The sequence below is a fragment of the Oncorhynchus keta genome, unplaced genomic scaffold, assembly GCF_023373465.1.
Source record: "Oncorhynchus keta strain PuntledgeMale-10-30-2019 unplaced genomic scaffold, Oket_V2 Un_contig_2368_pilon_pilon, whole genome shotgun sequence".
Taxonomy (NCBI): Eukaryota; Metazoa; Chordata; class Actinopteri; order Salmoniformes; family Salmonidae; genus Oncorhynchus; species Oncorhynchus keta.
Window position 1 is genome coordinate 57215 of NW_026283516.1, and position 18950 is coordinate 76164.

Below are 18950 nucleotides of genomic sequence, written 5' to 3' on the forward strand. Positions count from 1 at the left end.
AACATTAAAGTTTCCAAAACTGTCAAATAGTGTCTCTGTATAACACAACTGATATTGCAGGTGAAACCCTGAGGAATATCAAACCAGGAAGTGGCTTCTATTTTGACTCCATGTTCCATAGCCTCCCTTTGTGCCACTTAAAGATATATCAACCAGCTTCCTTTTCCTATCACTTCCTCAAGTTGTCAGTCTTCAGCCAGTTTCAGGGTTTTATTTTGAAAAATGAGCCAGAACAATAACATCCGTCAAGTGCTCGCGCAACAGAGTTTGGGGAGACATTGCCGTTCCCTCTCCTACTGAACAAGACCGTTGATATTATCGATTTATATATTTTATCCTGAGGATTTTTTTTTAAAAATAGTTTCATGTTTCTGTGGACATTACGGAAACTATTTGGAATTTGTCGTCGTGCCTCTTTCCTGTGGATTTCTGAACATAATGTGCCAAACAAATAGGGGAACATTTATTGTGTAACTGGGAGTCTCGTGAGTGAAAACATCCGATCGAAGGTAAACTATTAATTTGACAGGTTCATATAAATTGTTCAGCACATCACATCAACAGTTTAATCTCTGGATTCATTTTATTTGTATGTAAAGTGAATTAGTTCCTGTAGTACAGCAAAGACAACTGTCAAGTCTTCAACGTCTTCGTTCCAACGCTTTTCATCTACGTCCACATCTACAATTACAGACAAAACAACATGAACAACATCCAGAACCAGCTGCAAAGAAATAAGATTTAGTGAGTGTGTGTTTGTGTGTGTATACACCTTGGTGGAACAGTTGCTAGCAGTTGCTAGCACTGCCTGGTGGAGTGTCAGTACCCGGGATCTTCTGTCCAGAACTGTTCACACACCAACAGTAACCTACCAGAAAGAGACATGTTAGTATCCTGTTACATAATACAATATTTACACAAATATACATTTTACTGTAACACATTGAATTGTCACGTACAACTGAATTGGAGAATTTACTGTGTGCTTCTGTGCGTGTGTGTGTGTGTGTGTGTGTGCATGTTAACCTGTAGAGCCCCAACATTGCTCAGGGGTGTATTGTCCATTGTAGTCACAAGTGGGGATGAAGCCTCCAATTGGTCCATGTGTCGCGGCATCTCTAGCAAGCTCACATGGGGTCTTGAGGTGGAAGATGCCATCTTGATAGACAGGTAACATACATTGTAATGTGGACATGACATAACATTGCTGGACAATGTATGGACATATGATACATTTCTGGACATACATTCTGGAAGCTTGGGCTGTCAATCTCAATCTTATACATCAACATACATCTCTGGAACAAGAGGAGTCTCAGGTAGCCTAGCGGTTAGAGAGTTGTGCCAGTAACACAAAGGTTGCTAGTTTGAATCCCTGAGATGAGAAGTTGAAATATCTGTCTATGCACTTGAGCCCTTGGGCACAACCTTAATTTATCTGGTGTCACGGCTGACCTTTTGAACCTGTCTCTTCTCTCTAGGGAGGTTCCCATTGCTTGGAAGACATCCACGGTTCGTCCTTTATTTAAAGGGGGAGATCAAGCTGATCCTAACTGTTATAGACTTATTTCTATTTTGCCCTGTTTATCAATCGTTTTGAAAAACTTGTCAATAATCAACTGACTGGCTCTCTTGATGTCTATAGTGTTCTCTCTGGTATGCAGTCTGGTTTCTTGATGTCTATAGTATTCTCTCTGGTATGCAGTCTGGTTTCCGCTCAGGTTATGCATGTGTCACTGCAACCTTAAAACCTCTTAAGGAGGCTGCGAATTTTCGCAGCTTTTTGTTAAAAATCGCACAACATTTCAGCGCCCTGCTACTCATGCCAGGCATATAGTATATGCATATGATTAGTATGTGTGGGTAGAAAACACTCTGACGTTTCTAAAACTGTTGTCTCTACCTTCTTGCCCTTTGTGCTGTTGTCTATAATGCTTGTACCATGTGTTGTGCTGCTACCATGTTGTGCTGCTACCATGTTGTGCTGCTACCAAGTTGTGCTGCTATCATGTTGTGCTGCTACCATGTTGTTGTCATGATGTTCTGCTACCATGTTGTTGTCATGATGTTCTGCTACCATGTTGTTGTCATGATGTTCTGCTACCATGTTGTGCTGCTACCATGTTGTTGTCATGATGTTCTGCTACCATGTTGTGCTGCTACCATGTTGTTGTCATGATGTTCTGCTACCATGTTGTGCTGCTACCATGTTCACAAGGTCCTTTGCTGTTGTTCTGGGATTCATTTGCACTTTTCGCACCAAAGTACTTTCATCTCTAGGAGACAGAACGCGTCTCCTTCCTGAGCGGTATGACGGCTGCGTGGTCCCATGGTGTTTATACTTCCATACTATTGTTTGTACAGATGAACATGGTACCTTCAGGCATTTTGAAATTGCTCCCAAGGATGAACCAGACTTTTCTTGGCTGATTCATTTTGATTTTCCCATGATGTCAAGCAAAGAGGCACTGAGTTTGAAGGTAGGCCTTGAAATACATCCACAGGTACACCTCCAATTGACTCAAATGATGTCAATAAGCCCATCAGAAGCTTCTAAAGCCATGACATCATTTTGTGGAATTTTCCAGGCTGTTTAAAGGCACAGTCAACTTAGTGTATGTAAACTTCTGACCCACTGGAATTGTGATACAGTGGATTATAAGTGAAATAATCTGTCTGTTAACAATTGTTGTAAAAATGACCTGTGTCATGCACGAAGTAGATGTCCTAACTGACTTGCCAAAACGATAGTTTGTTAACAATACATTTGTGGAGTGGTTGAAAAACGTATGTAACTATATGTAAACTTCAGACTTCAACTGTCAGTGTGAGGTGTGTCACTCTTACCTATGGGAACATGGGTGTCTCCCAGAACAAAAGCTGTGCTGACAAGCAGAATGATGGTCAATGTCACCATGGTGATAGTCTGGAGAGAGAAAGATGAGCATTTTAATCAGCTGTGATTGTACTGGATTACTCCAAATCACTGGGATGGCTGGGGGTACTAGAGGAGAGGATAGGAGACCCTGTGTTAAGTACATAACCTACTGTATAGCTGGGGGTACTAGAGGATATGAAACCCTGTGTTAAGTACATAACCTACTGTATAGCTGGGGGTACTAGAGGAGAGGAGACCCTGTGTTAAGTACATAACCTACTGTATAGCTGGGGGTACTAGAGGAGAGGATAGGAGACCCTGTGTTAAGTACATAACCTACTGTATAGCTGGGGGTACTGGAGGAGAGGAGACCCTGTGTTAAGCACATAACCTACTGTATAGCTGGGGGTACTGGAGGAGAGGAGACCCTGTGTTAAGTACATAACCTACTGTATAGCTGGGGGTACTAGAGGAGAGGAGACCCTGTGTTAAGTACATAACCTACTGTATAGCTGGGGGTACTAGAGGATAGGAGACCCTGTGTTAAGTACATAACCTACTGTATAGCTGGGGGTACTGGAGGAGAGGAGACCCTGTGTTAAGTACATAACCTACTGTATAGCTGAGGGTACTGGAGGAGAGGAGACCCTGTGTTAAGTACATAACCTACTGTATAGCTGGGGGTACTAGAGGAGAGGAGACCCTGTGTTAAGTACATAACCTACTGTATAGCTGGGGGTACTAGAGGAGAGGATAGGAGACCCTGTGTTAAGTACATAACCTACTGTATAGCTGGGGGTACTGGAGGAGAGGATAGGAGACCCTGTGTTAAGTACATGACCTACTGTATAGCTGGGGGTACTAGAGGAGAGGATAGGAGACCCTGTGTTAAGTACATAACCTACTGTATAGCTGGGGGTACTAGAGGAGAGTGTCACATTGTTATAACGGAGACAGGAATGCGTAATAGGGTTTTTTATTTTCCCAAAATACAGTGTGCCATGGAAAGGCACGGGGACGAAGACCAAGCAAACACATACAAAACACAGGGCTGAAACCCATTCAAAAGAGCAAGGAGTACCTCGAATAAATACACAGGAGGAGACCCGAAAACACAAGCACACAATGATACAACACGGGACGAGACCCCTAATCATCTATGCACAATACAAGTGGCACGAAAGCCAAAACAACAAGGCACAGGTACTCACACGACCAACGGACATTGGAACATGGATGCTTCCCAAATGGCTTCTTATCCCCTATGTAGTGCACTACTTTGGACCAGGACCCACAGTGAACTAAATAGCTCATGGCCACAAAGGTAATATGGACCCTTGTCTAAAGTAGCTCACTACGTAGGGAATGGGAAGTTAGTTGGGACATAGACAGGTATTAGATGAACAGATGTTGAAATCTCACCTTCTGAAGTCTTCAGTTGTCGCTTCACTTCTTCAAAGGTCTTCACTGGGTCTCTCTCTCTCTGTCCTGCCTGTGAGTTGAGTTCTACCTCTCTCTCAACTCCTTTTTAAGGACCTGTCCAGTCAGACCCCTCCCTCGATTTTGGCAAAATTTCTCTCTCTCTCTCTCTCTCTCTCTCTCTCTCTCTCTCTCTCTCTCTCTCTTTCTCTCTACCTCTCTCTCTCTCTCTCCCTCTCTCTCGCTCTCTCTCTACCTCTCTCTCTCGCTCTCTCTCTACCTCTCTACCTCTCTCTCTCTCTCAGCCCCTCTCTACCTCTCTCTCTCTCTCTCTCTCTCTCTCTCTCTCTCTCACTCTCTCTCTCTCTCCTCTCTCTGAAGAGCTCTCTCTCTACCTCTCTCTCCTCTCCCTCTCTCTGTCTCCCTCTCTACCTCTCTCTCTCTCTCTACCGCTCTCTCTCTCTACCGCATCAATTTCTCTCTCTAATGCTCTCTCTCTCTCTCTCTCTCACTCTCATCCTTCAATTCTCCATACTTTCTGTCCAGCCCAAACCCTGCTGGACCTGTCTGACATCTACCTGTTTGACAGGGTTGGGGTCAATTCAAAGTGATTAATTTTTAAACTCTTAAAGATACTATTGGGTCACAATATTGTTATGAAGAGACTTAATTCTACCTAATTGAAGCTGATGAAGATGTAGTCTGAAGTGCATTACAATGTCTTGGAAACACAATGCTATTTCAGAAGGAGATAAATAATGAGCAGGAAAACCTTTTGTCCTCATTGTGATGTCACCAGATAGACTTTAGATGCAGCATCAATTTAACTATAAGTTCTGAAATGTTAAATTCATTTGAATTAACTGCGGTCTGTCTAATTGATCTTTTGCCCCAGAATGTTGGGCAACTGATCGTAGCAACTGACGTAGCAGCTGTCGATCAAGCCCAACACCTTGGACAAGCTCATGAAACATGAAATCCATTGAGAGGATTACATAAAAGGTAGAGTTTTCATTGAAAAACGAATAGTTTAAATTGCTAAATATTTTAAATATTTTAACAGTGCACCAGGGATACTTGCTACTGTGATTCCTTATTTTGTTATATTGTTTGCTGGCTCAGCTGGTTAGCGAGCTCTGTCTCATTGACATCCCAATGTTGCTAATGGCCAGCTATCTATCCTGTTAATATAACTTGTTTTGTTAGCTAGGTAATGTTAGCTAGGTATGTTAGAAATGTTATGATCACAACTCTCATCTGTTGTTGACATAAGAATTCCATTTGGGAGCACCAGCTAGTTAGCTAGGTAATGTTAGCCATGTTATGAGCACCAGCAAGTTAGCTAGGTAATGTTAGCCATGTTATGAGCACCAGCTAGTTAGCTAGGTAATGTTAGCCATGTTATGAGCCCAGCTAGTTAGTTAGGTAATGTTAGCCATGTTATGAGCACCAGCTCATTAGCTAGGTAATGTTAGCCATGTTATGAGCACCAGCTAGTTAGCTAGGTAATGTTAGCCATGTTATGAGCACCAGCTTGTTAGCCAGGCAATGTTAGCCATGTTATGAGCACCAGCTAGTTAGCTAGGTAATGTTAGCTAGGTATGTTAGCCATGTTATGAGCACCAGCTCGTTAGCTAGGTATGTTAGCCATGTTATGAGCACCAGCAAGTTAGCTCCAAAAGTGGTTGGTAACGTTTGGCTGCATGCCGACAGTGCATTCAGAGCCATTCATTTAAATAATCGACTTGTATTTCTTTCCAGAGTTTCCTGGTCTTTGCATTAACAAGATATTCATTTCCAGCATCTTTCAGACCATTGAAAATGCAAAAAAAGAGGAGGACAGGCACACCCTGCCCCACCGCTACCAATGATTCTCAGCTAGCGGTTGCCAATGTTAGCAGAAGTTTGTCGTGGGTTTTTACATAATCGTAGTGCAAAAGTATTGCACAAAAATACCATAAACCACATAATCTCAGTGTGATTTAATTTAAAACAGGACAATGGAATAGATGGATGAGGTATGTTCCAAATAGAACCCTATTCCTTACATAGTGGACTAGTTGTGACCCTATAGGCCCTGGTCAAAAGCAGTGTACTATGTTGGGAATGTCTTGAAATAGTTTTATTGTGTAAGATGGTTGTTATGGTACCCCTGTAGCAAAATATGTTGTCTTAAAAAGTTCATTTAACCCTCCCGTGGTCCTGGGGTCAGGGTGACCCAGGTCCTGTCCTCCCCTTTCTGTGCTCTGTGCTCGCGGGTCAGAGCGACCCAGGCCCTGTGTTTCCAGGGCTCCCGCTGGAAACACAGTGACCGTGCCAGCCACTGGCGAGGTGTGTGCCTTTGAGCGTAGTAGAGAGTCTGCGAGTGTGGCGAGGCGTGTGCCCGGCTCCCCGCTCTGCACTCTGGGCTCGCAGCTCTGCGCTCTTGGGTCAGACCCTGTCAGCCACCCAGGCCCTGTGTTTCCAGGGCTCTGAGCTCTGCGCTCGTGGGTCAGTGCAACCCAGGCCCTGTGTTTCCAGGGCTCTGCGCTCGTGGGTCAGTGCTAGACCCAGGCCCTGTGTTTCCAGGGCTCTGAGCTCTGCCCTCGTGGGTCAGTGCGACCCAGGCCCTGTGTTTCCAGGGCTGGCGCTCTGCGCTCCGCCCTGAGTCAGAGCGACCCTGTCAGCCACTGGCGTGGAGGCGTGTGCAAAGGCAGAGCGTACTGCACAGAGAGAGTCTGCGAAGTGTGGTCAGTGTGGCGAGTGTGGCGAGGCTGTGCCCGGCTCCCCGCTCTGCGCGCTGCCCTGGGCTCGCAGCTCTGCGCTCTTGGGTCAGAGCACCTCAGCCAGACGCTGCACAGGTCCGGACGTGCCTCGCTGTGTGGAGAGAGCAGCCGAGTGTTCTTGTTGTGCTCTGCGGGTCAGAACGACCCAGCCAGCCGCTGCACAGAGACATAAACTGAACAAGTTCCAGACACGTAACTAACAGAAATGGAATAATGTGTACCTGAACAAAGGGGAGGGGGTCAAAGTCAAAAGTAACAGTCAGTATCTGGTGTGGCCACCAGCTGCATTAAGTACTGCAGTGCATCTCCTCCTCATGGACTGCACCAGATTTGCCCGTTCTTGCTGTGAGATGTTACCCCACTCTTCCACCAAGGCACCTGAGAGTGAGAGAGAGAGAGAGGTAGAGCTGTGAAAGCCCAGAGCGAGAGGGAGAGAGAGGTAGCCACAGAGGTAGAGAGAGGTAGAGAGAGGTAGAGAGAGGTAGAGAGAGCGAGAGAGGTAGAGAGCGGAGGTAGAGAGCCCTGTAGAGAGAGGTAGCCTGGGTAGAGAGAGCGCAGAGAGAGGCCCTAGAGAGACACAGGGCCTGAGGTAGAGAGAGCGAGCGAGAGGTAGAGAGCCCTGGAAGACAGGGCCTGAGGGTAGAGAGAGGTAGAGAGAGGTAGAGACACAGGGAGGAGAGCACTAGACCCAGGTAGCGCAGAGGTAGAGAGAGGGAAAGACAGCCTGGGAGAGAGGTAGAGCAGAGCTCAGAGAGAGGAAGAGAGGCCTGGGAGCAGGTAGAGAGAGGTAGAGAGAGCGAGAGAGAGGTAGAACACAGGAGAGACCCAGAGAGAGCGAGAGAGAACAAGAACAGAGGTGCTCTCTAGCGAGAGCGAGGTAGCAGAGAGCGAGAGAGAGGCAGAGAGGTAGAGAGAGGTAGAGAGAGAGGTAGAGAGAGCGAGCCCAGAGTGCAGAGCGGAGGCCGGGAGAGAGGTAGAGAGACTCTCTAGAGAAAGGCACACAGCCAGTGGCGAGAGAGAGGTAGAGAGAGCGAGAGAGAGCGAGAGAGAGGTAGAGAGGCAGAGAGAGGTGAGAGAGAGAGCGAGAGGAGGAGAGAGGGTAGAGAGAGGTAGACGGGAGGGGTAGAGAACTTTTTAAGACAAGGTAGACAGGGTAGAGAAGACCGAGAGGTAAGAGAGGTCAAGACATTCCCAAGATAGTAGATTGCTTTTGAGAGAGGTAGAGAGTCAGAACTAGTCCACTATGAGAGAATAGAGGCGAGAGAGAGGTAGAGAGGTAGATCTATTCCATTGTCCTGTTTTAAGAGGTAAAGACAGCTGAGATTAGAGGTAGAGAGGTAGAGCAGACTTTGCGAGAGAGAGGTAGAAAAGCGAGACAAAGGTAGAGAGGCAAGAGCTGAGAGATCATTGGTAGAGAGTGAGAGAGAGGTAGAGAGTCCTCCTCTTTTTTGCATTTTCAGATGGTAGAGAGAAAGAGAAAGATGCTGGAGAGAAATTTTGACAAAATAGAGGGAGGTGTCTGACTGGAAACGGGTCCTTAAAAGGAGTTGAGAGAGGTAGAACTCAACTCACAGGCAGGACTTGCTGGTGCTCATAACATGGCTAACTAACGAGCTGGTGCTCATAGAGAGAGACCCAGTGAAGACCTTTGAAGAAGTGAAGCGACAACTGAAGACTTCAGAAGGTGAGATTTCAACATCTGTTCATCTAATACCTGTCTTTGTCCCACTGTGGGTCCTGGCCAAAGTAGTGCACTACATAGGGGATAAGAAGCCATTTGGGAAGCATCCATGTTCCAATGTCCGTTGGTCGTGTGAGTACCTGTGCCTTGTTGTTTTGGCTAACATTACGTGCCACTTGTATTGTGCATAGATGATTAGGGGTCTCGTCCCGTGTTGTATCATTGTGTGCTTGTGTTTTCGGGTCTCCTCCTGTGTATTTATTCGCTAAGGTAGCTGGTGCTCTCTTTTGAATGGGTTTCAGCCATGTGTTTTGTATGTGTTTGCTTGGTCTTCAGGATAGATAGCTGGCCGGGCCTTTACATGGCACACTGTAATTTGGGAAAATATAAAAAAACCTATTATGCATTCCTGTCTCCTTTATAACAATGTGACACTCTCCTCCAGTACCCCCAGTTATACAGAAAACATTACCTTTAGCTGTAACTCAATGGCTCATAACATGTTTAGGTTATGTACTTAACACAGGGTCTCCTATCCTCTCCTCTAGTACCCCCAGCTATACAGTAGGTTATGTACTTAACACAGGGTCTCCTCTCCTCCAGTACCCCCAGCTATACAGTAGGTTATGTACTTAATCTCCTCTCCTCCAGTACCCCCAGCTATACAGTAATTACTTAACACAGGGTCTCCTATCCTCTCCTCTAGTACCCCCAGCTATACAGTAGGTTATGTATTTATTAACACAGGGTCTCCCTCCTCCAGTACCCCAGCTATACAGTAGGTTATGTACTTAACATAGGGTCTCCTCTCCTCTAGTACCCCCAGCTATACAGTAGGTTATGTACTTAACACAGGGTTTCATAACCTCTCCTCTAGTACCCCCAGCTATACAGTAGGTTATGTAGAATTTAACACAGGGTTTCATATCCTCTCCTCTAGTACCCCCAGCTATACAGTAGGTTATGTACTTAACACAGGGTCTCCTCTCCTCTAGTACCCCCAGCTAGAGACAGTAGGTTATGTACTTAACACAGGGTTTCATATCCTCCAGTACCCCCAGCTATACAGTAGGTTATGTACTTAACACAGGGTTTCATATCCTCTAGTACCCCCAGCTATACAGTAGGTTATGTACTTAACACAGGGTCTCCTATCCTCTCCTCTAGTACCCCCAGCTATACAGTAGGTCATGTACTTAACACAGGGTCTCCTCTCCTCCAGTACCCCCAGCTATACAGTAGGTTATGTACTTAACACAGGGTCTCCTATCCTCTCCTCCAGTACCCCCAGCTATACAGTAGGTTATGTACTTAACACAGGGTCCCCTATCCTCAAAATCTAGTACCCCCAGCTATACAGTAGGTTATGTACTTAACACAGGGTCTCCTATCCTCTCCTCTAGTACCCCCAGCTATACAGTAGGTTATGTACTTAACACAGGGTCTCCTATCCTCTCCTCTAGTACCCCCAGCTATACAGTAGGTTATGTACTTAACACAGGGTCTCCTATCCTCTCCTCCAGTACCCCCAGCTATACAGTAGGTTATGTACTTAACACAGGGTCCCCTATCCTCTCCTCTAGTACCCCCAGCTATACAGTAGGTTATGTACTTAACACAGGGTCTCCTCTCCTCTAGTACCCCCAGCTATACAGTAGGTCATGTACTTAACACAGGGTCTCCTCTCCTCCAGTACCCCCAGCTATACAGTAGGTTATGTACTTAACACAGGGTCTCCTATCCTCTCCTCTAGTACCCCCAGCTATACAGTAGGTTATGTACTTAACACAGGGTCCCCTATCCTCTCCTCCAGTACCCCCAGCTATACAGTAGGTTATGTACTTAACACAGGGTTTCATATCCTCTCCTCTAGTACCCCCAGCTATTCAGTAGGTTATGTACTTAACACAGGGTCTCCTATCCTCTCCTCTAGTACCCCCAGCTATACAGTAGGTTATGTACTTAACACAGGGTCTCCTATCCTCTCCTCCAGTACCCCCAGCTATACAGTAGGTCATGTACTTCATCTCCTCTCCTCTAGTACCCCCAGCTATACAGTAGGTGATGTACTTAACACAGGGTCTCCTATCCTCTCCTCTAGTACCCCCAGCTATACAGTAGGTTATGTACTTAACACAGGGTCTCCTATCCTCTCCTCTAGTACCCCCAGCTATACAGTAGGTCATGTACTTAACACAGGGTCTCCTATCCTCCTCCTCCTAGTACCCCCAGCTATACAGTAGGTTATGTACTTAACACAGGGTTTCATATCCCTCCCTAGTACCCCCAGCTATACAGTAGGTTATGTACTTAACACAGGGTCTCCTATCCTCTCCTCTAGTACCCCCAGCTATACAGTAGGTTATGTACTTAACACAGGGTCTCCTATCCTCTCCTCCAGTACCCCCAGCTATACAGTAGGTTATGTACTTAAAACAGGGTCCCCTATCCTCTCCTCTAGTACCCCCAGCTATACAGTAGGTTATGTACTTAACACAGGGTCTCCTCTCCTCTAGTACCCCCAGCTATACAGTAGGTCATGTACTTAACACAGGGTCTCCTCTCCTCCAGTACCCCCAGCTATACAGTAGGTTATGTACTTAACACAGGGTCTCCTATCCTCTCCTCCAGTACCCCCAGCTATACAGTAGGTCATGTACTTCATCTCCTCTCCTCTAGTACCCCCAGCTATACAGTAGGTGATGTACTTAACACAGGGTCTCCTATCCTCTCCTCTAGTACCCCCAGCTATACAGTAGGTTATGTACTTAACACAGGGTCTCCTATCCTCTCCTCTAGTACCCCCAGCTATACAGTAGGTCATGTACTTAATCTCCTCTCCTCTAGTACCCCCAGCTATACAGTAGGTTATGTACTTAACACAGGGTCTCCTCTCCTCTAGTACCCCCAGCTATACAGTAGGTTATGTACTTAACACAGGGTTTCATATCCTCTCCTCTAGTACCCCCAGCTATACAGTAGGTTATGTACTTAACACAGGGTCTCCTATCCTCTCCTCTAGTACCCCCAGCCATCCCAGTGATTTGGAGTAATCCAGTACAATCACAGCTGATTAAAATGCTCATCTCTCCCTCCAGACTATCACCATGGTGACATTGACCATCATTCTGCTTGTCAGCACAGCTTTTGTTCTGGGAGACACCATTATTCCCATAGGTAAGAGTGACACACCTCACACTGACAGTTGAAGTCTGAAGTTTACATATAGTTAGTTACATACGTTTTTCAACCACTCCACAAATGTATTTTTAACAAACTATCGTTTTGGCAAGTCAGTTAGGACATCTACTTCGTGCATGACACAGGTCATTTTTACAACAATTGTTAACAGACAGATTATTTCACTTATAATCCACTGTATCACAATTCCAGTGGGTCAGAAGTTTACATACACTAAGTTGACTATGCCTTTAAACAGCCTGGAAAATTCCAGAAAATGATGTCATGGCTTTAGAAGCTTCTGATGGGCTTATTGACATCATTTGAGTCAATTGGAGGTGTACCTGTGGATGTATTTCAAGGCCTACCTTCAAACTCAGTGCCTCTTTGTTTGACATCATGGGAAAATCCAAATTAATCAGCCAAGAAAAGTCTGGTTCATCCTTGGGAGCAATTTCAAAATGCCTGAAGGTACCATGTTCATCTGTACAAACAATAGTACGGAAGTATAAACACCATGGGACCACGCAGCCGTCATACCGCTCAGGAAGGAGACGCGTTCTGTCTCCTAGAGATGAACGTACTTTGGTGCGAAAAGTGCAAATGAATCCCAGAACAACAGCAAAGGACCTTGTGAACATGGTAGCAGCACAACATGGTAGCAGAACATCATGACAACAACATGGTAGCAGAACAACATGGTAGCAGAACATCATGACAACAACATGGTAGCAGCACAACATGGTAGCAGAACATCATGACAACAACATGGTAGCAGAACATCATGACAACAACATGGTAGCAGAACATCATGACAACAACATGGTAGCAGCACAACATGGTAGCAGAACAACATGGTAGCAGAACATCATGACAACAACATGGTAGCAGCACAACATGGTAGCAGAACATCATGGCAGCAGCACAACATGACAACAACATGGTAGCAGCACAACATGGCAGCAGCACAACATGGTAGCAGAACATCATGACAACAACATGGTAGCAGCACAACATGGTAGCAGAACATCATGACAACAACATGGTAGCAGAACATCATGACAACAACATGGTAGCAGAACAACATGACAACAACATGGTAGCAGCACAACATGGTAGCAGAACATCATGACAACAACATGGTAGCAGAACAACATGACAACAACATGGTAGCAGCACAACATGGTAGCAGAACATCATGACAACAACATAGCAGAACATCATGACAACAACATGGCAGCAGCACAACATGACAACAACATGGTAGCAGCACAACATGGTAGCAGAACATCATGAAAACAACATGGCAGCAGCACAACATGGTAACAGAACATCATGACAACAACATGGTAGCAGCACAACATGACAACAACATGGTAGCAGCACAACATGGTAGCAGAACATCATGACAACAACATGGTAGCAGAACATCATGACAACAACATGGTAGCAGCACAACATGACAACAACATGGTAGCAGCACAACATGGTAGCAGAACATCATGACAACAACATGGTAGCAGCACAACATGACAACAACATGGTAGCAGCACAACATGACAACAACATGGTAGCAGCACAACATGGTAGCAGAACATCATGACAACAACATGGTAGCAGAACATCATGACAACAACATGGTAGCAGAAAAATCATGACAACAACATGGCAGCAGCACAACATGGCAGCAGCACAACATGGTAGCAGAACATCATGACAACAACATGGTAGCAGCACAACATGACAACAACATGGTAGCAGCACAACATGGCAGCAGCACAACATGGCAGCAGCACAACATGGTAGCAGAACATCATGACAACAACATGGTAGCAGCACAACATGACAACAACATGGTAGCAGCACAACATGGTAGCAGCACAACATGGTAGCAGAACATCATGACAACAACATGGTAGCAGCACAACATGGCAGCAACATGGTAGCAGCACAACATGGTAGCAGCACAACATGGTAGCAGAACATCATGACAACAACATGGTAGCAGAACATCATGACAACAACATGGTAGCAGAACATCATGACAACAACATGGTAGCAGAACATCATGACAACAACATGGTAGCAGCACAACATGGCAGCAGCACAACATGACAACAACATGGTAGCAGCACAACATGGTAGCAGCACAACATGACAACAACATGGTAGCAGCACAACATGGTAGCAGAACATCATGACAACAACATGGTAGCAGAACATCATGACAACAACATGGTAGCAGAACATCATGACAACAACATGGTAGCAGAACATCATGACAACAACATGGTAGCAGAACATCATGACAACAACATGGTAGCAGAACATCATGACAACAACATGGTAGCAGCACAACACATGGTACAAAGGGCAAGAAGGTAGAGACAACAGCACAAAGGGCAAGAAGGTAGAGACAACAGCACAAAGGGCAAGAAGGTAGAGACAACAGCACAAAGGGCAAGAAGGTAGAGACAACAGCACAAAGGGCAAGAAGGTAGAGACAACAGCACAAAGGGCAAGAAGGTAGAGACAACAGCACAAAGGGCAAGAAGGTAGAAACAACAGCACAAAGGGCAAGAAGGTAGAGACAACAGCACAAAGGGCAAGAAGGTAGAGACAACAATACATCAGGCGAAGCAGCCACAACTGTCAGTAAGAGTGTCCATGATTGAGTATTTTAATGAAGAGATTGAGATAAAACTGTCCAGTTTGAGTATTTGTTGCAGCTCGTTCCAGTCACTAGCTGCAGCAAACTGAAAAGATGAGCGACCCAGGGATGTGTATGCTTTGGGGACCTTTAACAGAATGTGACTTGCAGAACAGGTGTTGTATGTGGAGGATGAGGGCTGCAGTTGATATCTCAGATAGGGAGAGTGAGGCCTAAGAGGGATTTATAAATAAGCATCAACCAGTGGGTCTTGCAACGGGTATACAGAGATGACCGGTTTACAGAGGAGTATAGAGTGCAGTGATGTGTCCTATAAGGAGCATTGGTGGCAAATCTGATGGCCAATTGGTAAAGAACATCTAGCCGCTCGAGAGCACCCTTACCTGCCGATCTATAAATTATGTCTCCGTAATCTAGCATGGGTAGGAGGGTCATCTGAATCAGGGTTAGTTTGGCAGCTGGGGTGAAAGAGGAGCGATTAGATATAGCAAACCAAGTCCAGATTTAACTTAAGCCTACAGCTTTGATATGTGCTGAGAGAAGGACAGTGTATAGTCTAGCCAAACTCCCAAGTACTTGTATGAGGTGACACCTCAAGCTCTAAACTCTCAGAGGTAGTAATCACACCTGTGGGGAGAGGGGCATCCTTCTTACCAAACCACATGACCTTTGTTTTGGAGGTGTTCAGAACAAGGTTAAGGGCAGAGGAAGCTTGTTGGACACTGAAAGCTTTGTTGTAGAGCCTTTAACACAAAATCCTGGGAGGGGCCAGCTGAGTATAAGACTGTATCATCTGCATATAAATGGATGAGAGGTAGCCTGAGCTATGTCGTTTAGGTAAATTGAGAAGAGCGTGGGGCCTAGGATTGAGCCTTGGGGTACACCCTTGGTGACAGGCAGCAGCTGAGACAGCAGATGTTCTGACATTATACACTGCACTCTTTGAGAGAGGTAGTTAGCAAACCAGGCCAACGACACCTCAGAGACACCAATACTCCTTCACCGGCCCACAAGAATGGAATGGTGTACTGTATCAAAAGCTTTGGCCAGGTCAATAAAAATATCAGCACAGTATTGCTTAGAATCAAGGGCAATGCTGACATCATTGAGGACCTTTAAGGTTGCAGTGACACATTCATAATTTGTAAGTCGCTCTGGATAAGAGCGTCTGCTAAATGACTTAAATGTAAATGTAATAACCTGAGTGGAAACCAGATTGCATACCAGAGAGAACACTATAGACATCAAGAGAGCCAGTCAGTTGATTATTGACAAGTTTTTCAAAACGATTGATAAACAGGGCAAAATAGAAATAGGCCTATAACAGTTAGGATCAGCTTGATCTCCCCCTTTAAATAAAGGACGAACCGTGGATGTCTTCCAAGCAATGGGAACCTCCCTAGAGAGAAGAGACAGGTTCAAAAGGTCAGCCGTGACACCAGATAAATTAAGGTTGTGCCCAAGGGCTCAAGGGCATAGACAGATATTTCAACTTCTCATCTCAGGGATTCAAACTAGCAACCTTTGTGTTACTGGCACAACTCTCTAACCGCTAGGCTACCCGAGACTCCTCTTGTTCCAGAGATGTATGTTGATGTATAAGATTGAGATTGACAGCCCAAGCTTCCAGAATGTATGTCCAGAAATGTATCATATGTCCATACATTGTCCAGCAATGTTATGTCATGTCCACATTACAATGTATGTTACCTGTCTATCAAGATGGCATCTACCACGTCAAGACCCGCTGTGAGCGTGCTAGAGATGCCGCGACACATGGACCAATTGGAGGCTTCATCCCCACTTGTGACGACTATGGACAATACACCCCTGAGCAATGTTGGGGCTCTACAGGTTAACATGCACACACACACACACTATAAATTTTCCAATTCAGTTGTACGTGACAATTCAATGTGTTACAGTAAAATGTATATTTGTGTAAATATTGTATTATGTAACAGGATACTAACATGTCTCTTTCTGGTAGGTTACTGTTGGTGTGTGAACAGTTCTGGACAGAAGATCCCGGGTACTGACACTCCACCAGGCAGTGCTAGCAACTGCTAGCAACTGTTCCACCAAGGTGTATACACACACTAAATCTTATTTCTTTGCAGCTGGTTCTGGATGTTGTTCATGTTGTTTTGTCTGTAATTGTAGATGTGGACGTAGATGAAAAGCGTTGGAACGAAGACGTTGAAGACTTGACAGTTGTCTTTGCTGTACTACAGGAACTAATTCACTTTACATACAAATAAAATGAATCCAGAGATTAAACTGTTGATGTGATGTGCTGAACAATTTATATGAACCTGTCAAATTAATAGTTTACCTTCGATCGGATGTTTTCACTCACGAGACTCCCAGCTACACAATAAATGTTCCCCTATTTGTTTGGCACATTATGTTCAGAAATCCACAGGAAAGAGGCACGACGACAAATTCCAAATAGTTTCCGTAATGTCCACAGAAACATGGCAAACTTATAATCCTCAGGATAAAATACATAATCGATAATATCAACCGCAACGGTCTTGTTCAGTAGGAGAGGGAACAGCAATAGCTTCCCAAACTCTGTTGCGTGAGCAGAACTCATGTGAACACTTGACGGATGTTATTGTTCTGGCTCATTTTTCAAAATAAAACCCTGAAACTGGCTGAAGACTGTTGACAACTTGAGGAAGTGATAGGAAAAGGAAGCTGGTTGATATCCCTTTAAGTGGTGCAAAGGGAGGCTATGGAACACTGAGTTAAAAATAGAAGCCACTTCCTGGTTTGATATTCCTCAGGGTTTCACCTGCAATATCAGTTTTGTTATTCACAGACAATATTTTGACAGTTTTGGAAACTTGAATGTTTTCTATCCCATACCAATATGCATATATTAGCAACTGAGAATGAGGAGCTGGCTGTTTACAATGGGCACCTTTTCATCCAAGCTACTCAATACTGCCCCCTGCAGCCATAAGTTAAACATGTCTTTTGCACTTCAGTATCCTAAACATACTGTGTCATTTCACAGGTCTACATTTACAAAGTTAGGCACAATGACAGTTATGTCCTGGTGGCACAGTAAAGCATAGCACTTGCAACATAAAGGTTGTGGGTTTGAGTCCCACAGGGGACAGGAAGAAAGATTACCAACTACAACATGTGTTATGATGCAGAGTTTCAGGTGAAGTGTTACAGGTTGTACTTACTGCCAATTTGACACAGGTTTTGTACTTATGTTTGACAAATACATTTTGGGATGCGAATGTACCTTTTAGAAAGCTCTCAAAACATGGGACAATTTCAGCAGTATGATTCATAGTCAATAACTCATGAGACAAAAATAGCATCCACATTTTATTGGCTGCAAAAAAAATTTAGCAGACTTCATTTAACCACATTTTATTGGCAGCAAACAACTCCTCAACATTTGGTTAGTAACAGACTTCATTTAACAGCAACTAAGTATTTTGACGTTACCATGAAAAGGTTGCAGACACTACGGAATAGCATTGCTGCTTCTAATGTATAGTCTGGCGGAGAGGCAGGAGTCTCAGGGAGCATACAGAGGGCAAGCTCCTTCCACATAAAGCATTGTTCCAGCGCTTCTGACCTGAAGATGAAACACAGAACACAGATACTCAGCTGTACAGACAGTAGGAAAGTCCACAGGAGACATTCATTAGTTAAATGAACAAGGAATAAGTTTAATTTGATGACTGGATCAGTGAATGATACTGGGTTTACTGTACCTCCAAAGTTGATATGAATACAAGTCTCGATGGCACCAGCACCAGGCCTTCCTTTAGCCCAGTTCTGGTGATCAAAGTCGGAGCCATCACTCCAGAACCACCACCTGTCCTGAGGGGGGGGATTTCAGAATAAAAACTAAATGTAGTCCTTCCTCTACCACCTGAAACCAAACAGTTTAAGCTACCACTACTTCAAAACCCACCGACTGGGACTGTTGCTTGTGTAAAGAACCTACAGTCGACTCCTCACATTTGCAATCATCCCGATGCATTTCAAAGACTATAACAAGTCACAACCTTGAAGCTAGAAACCCCATACACATGGTTACAAGACTGTATGGAAGAGATTACTTTGATCAAATTTATACTTACCTAGAAACATTTTACATGAGTATAAAGGCCTCCTGAAGTTGACAGTAAAATAATTTAGCAGACTCATCTAGAATGACCTACAGGGTCAATTAGGATTAAGGGCGTTGCTCAAGGGCACATCAGATTTCACGGAGTGAGCTCTGGGATTCAAACCAGCCTTTATTGGCCTTGAGGCTACCTGTCGCATGGCAACTCTTGATATTTTATATGGAAACCATTACAATAGCTGTTAAAAAGC

The 18950-nt window shown here is 44.7% G+C and overlaps 2 protein-coding genes across 2 annotated transcripts in view; one reads left to right on the forward strand and one right to left on the reverse strand.

Moving 5' to 3' along the window:
- Positions 1–550: 550 nt before the first annotated feature.
- LOC118380237 (saxiphilin-like) overlaps positions 551–18950 on the reverse strand; it is a 29217-nt gene continuing 10817 nt past the window's right edge. Inside the window, exons 5-6 of the mRNA XM_052505411.1 lie at positions 827–868; positions 551–681 (exon numbers count right to left, since the gene is read on the reverse strand). Of these exons, the coding sequence (XP_052361371.1) occupies positions 584–681; positions 827–868 (140 nt within the window). The 3' untranslated portion in view covers positions 551–583. The remainder of the gene's footprint in view (positions 682–826; positions 869–18950) is intronic.
- Positions 8688–16888, forward strand: LOC127921818 (equistatin-like). The gene is made up of 5 exons (XM_052505410.1): positions 8688–8746; positions 11842–11920; positions 16317–16448; positions 16585–16626; positions 16758–16888. The coding sequence occupies exons 2-5, from the start codon at positions 11851–11853 to the stop codon at positions 16853–16855; spliced, it is 342 nt and encodes a 113-aa protein (XP_052361370.1). The 5' UTR covers positions 8688–8746; positions 11842–11850; the 3' UTR covers positions 16856–16888.

Bases quoted from the DNA above. Each gene is read 5' to 3' on its own strand.
- LOC127921818 (XM_052505410.1), top strand. From the start codon at position 11,851: ATGGTGACATTGACCATCATTCTGCTTGTCAGCACAGCTTTTGTTCTG. The intron at 16,449-16,584 runs GTTAACATGCAC...TCTTTCTGGTAG, and splicing joins GCAATGTTGGGGCTCTACAG to GTTACTGTTGGTGTGTGAAC. The intron at 16,627-16,757 runs GTACTGACACTC...CTGTAATTGTAG, and splicing joins TTCTGGACAGAAGATCCCGG to ATGTGGACGTAGATGAAAAG.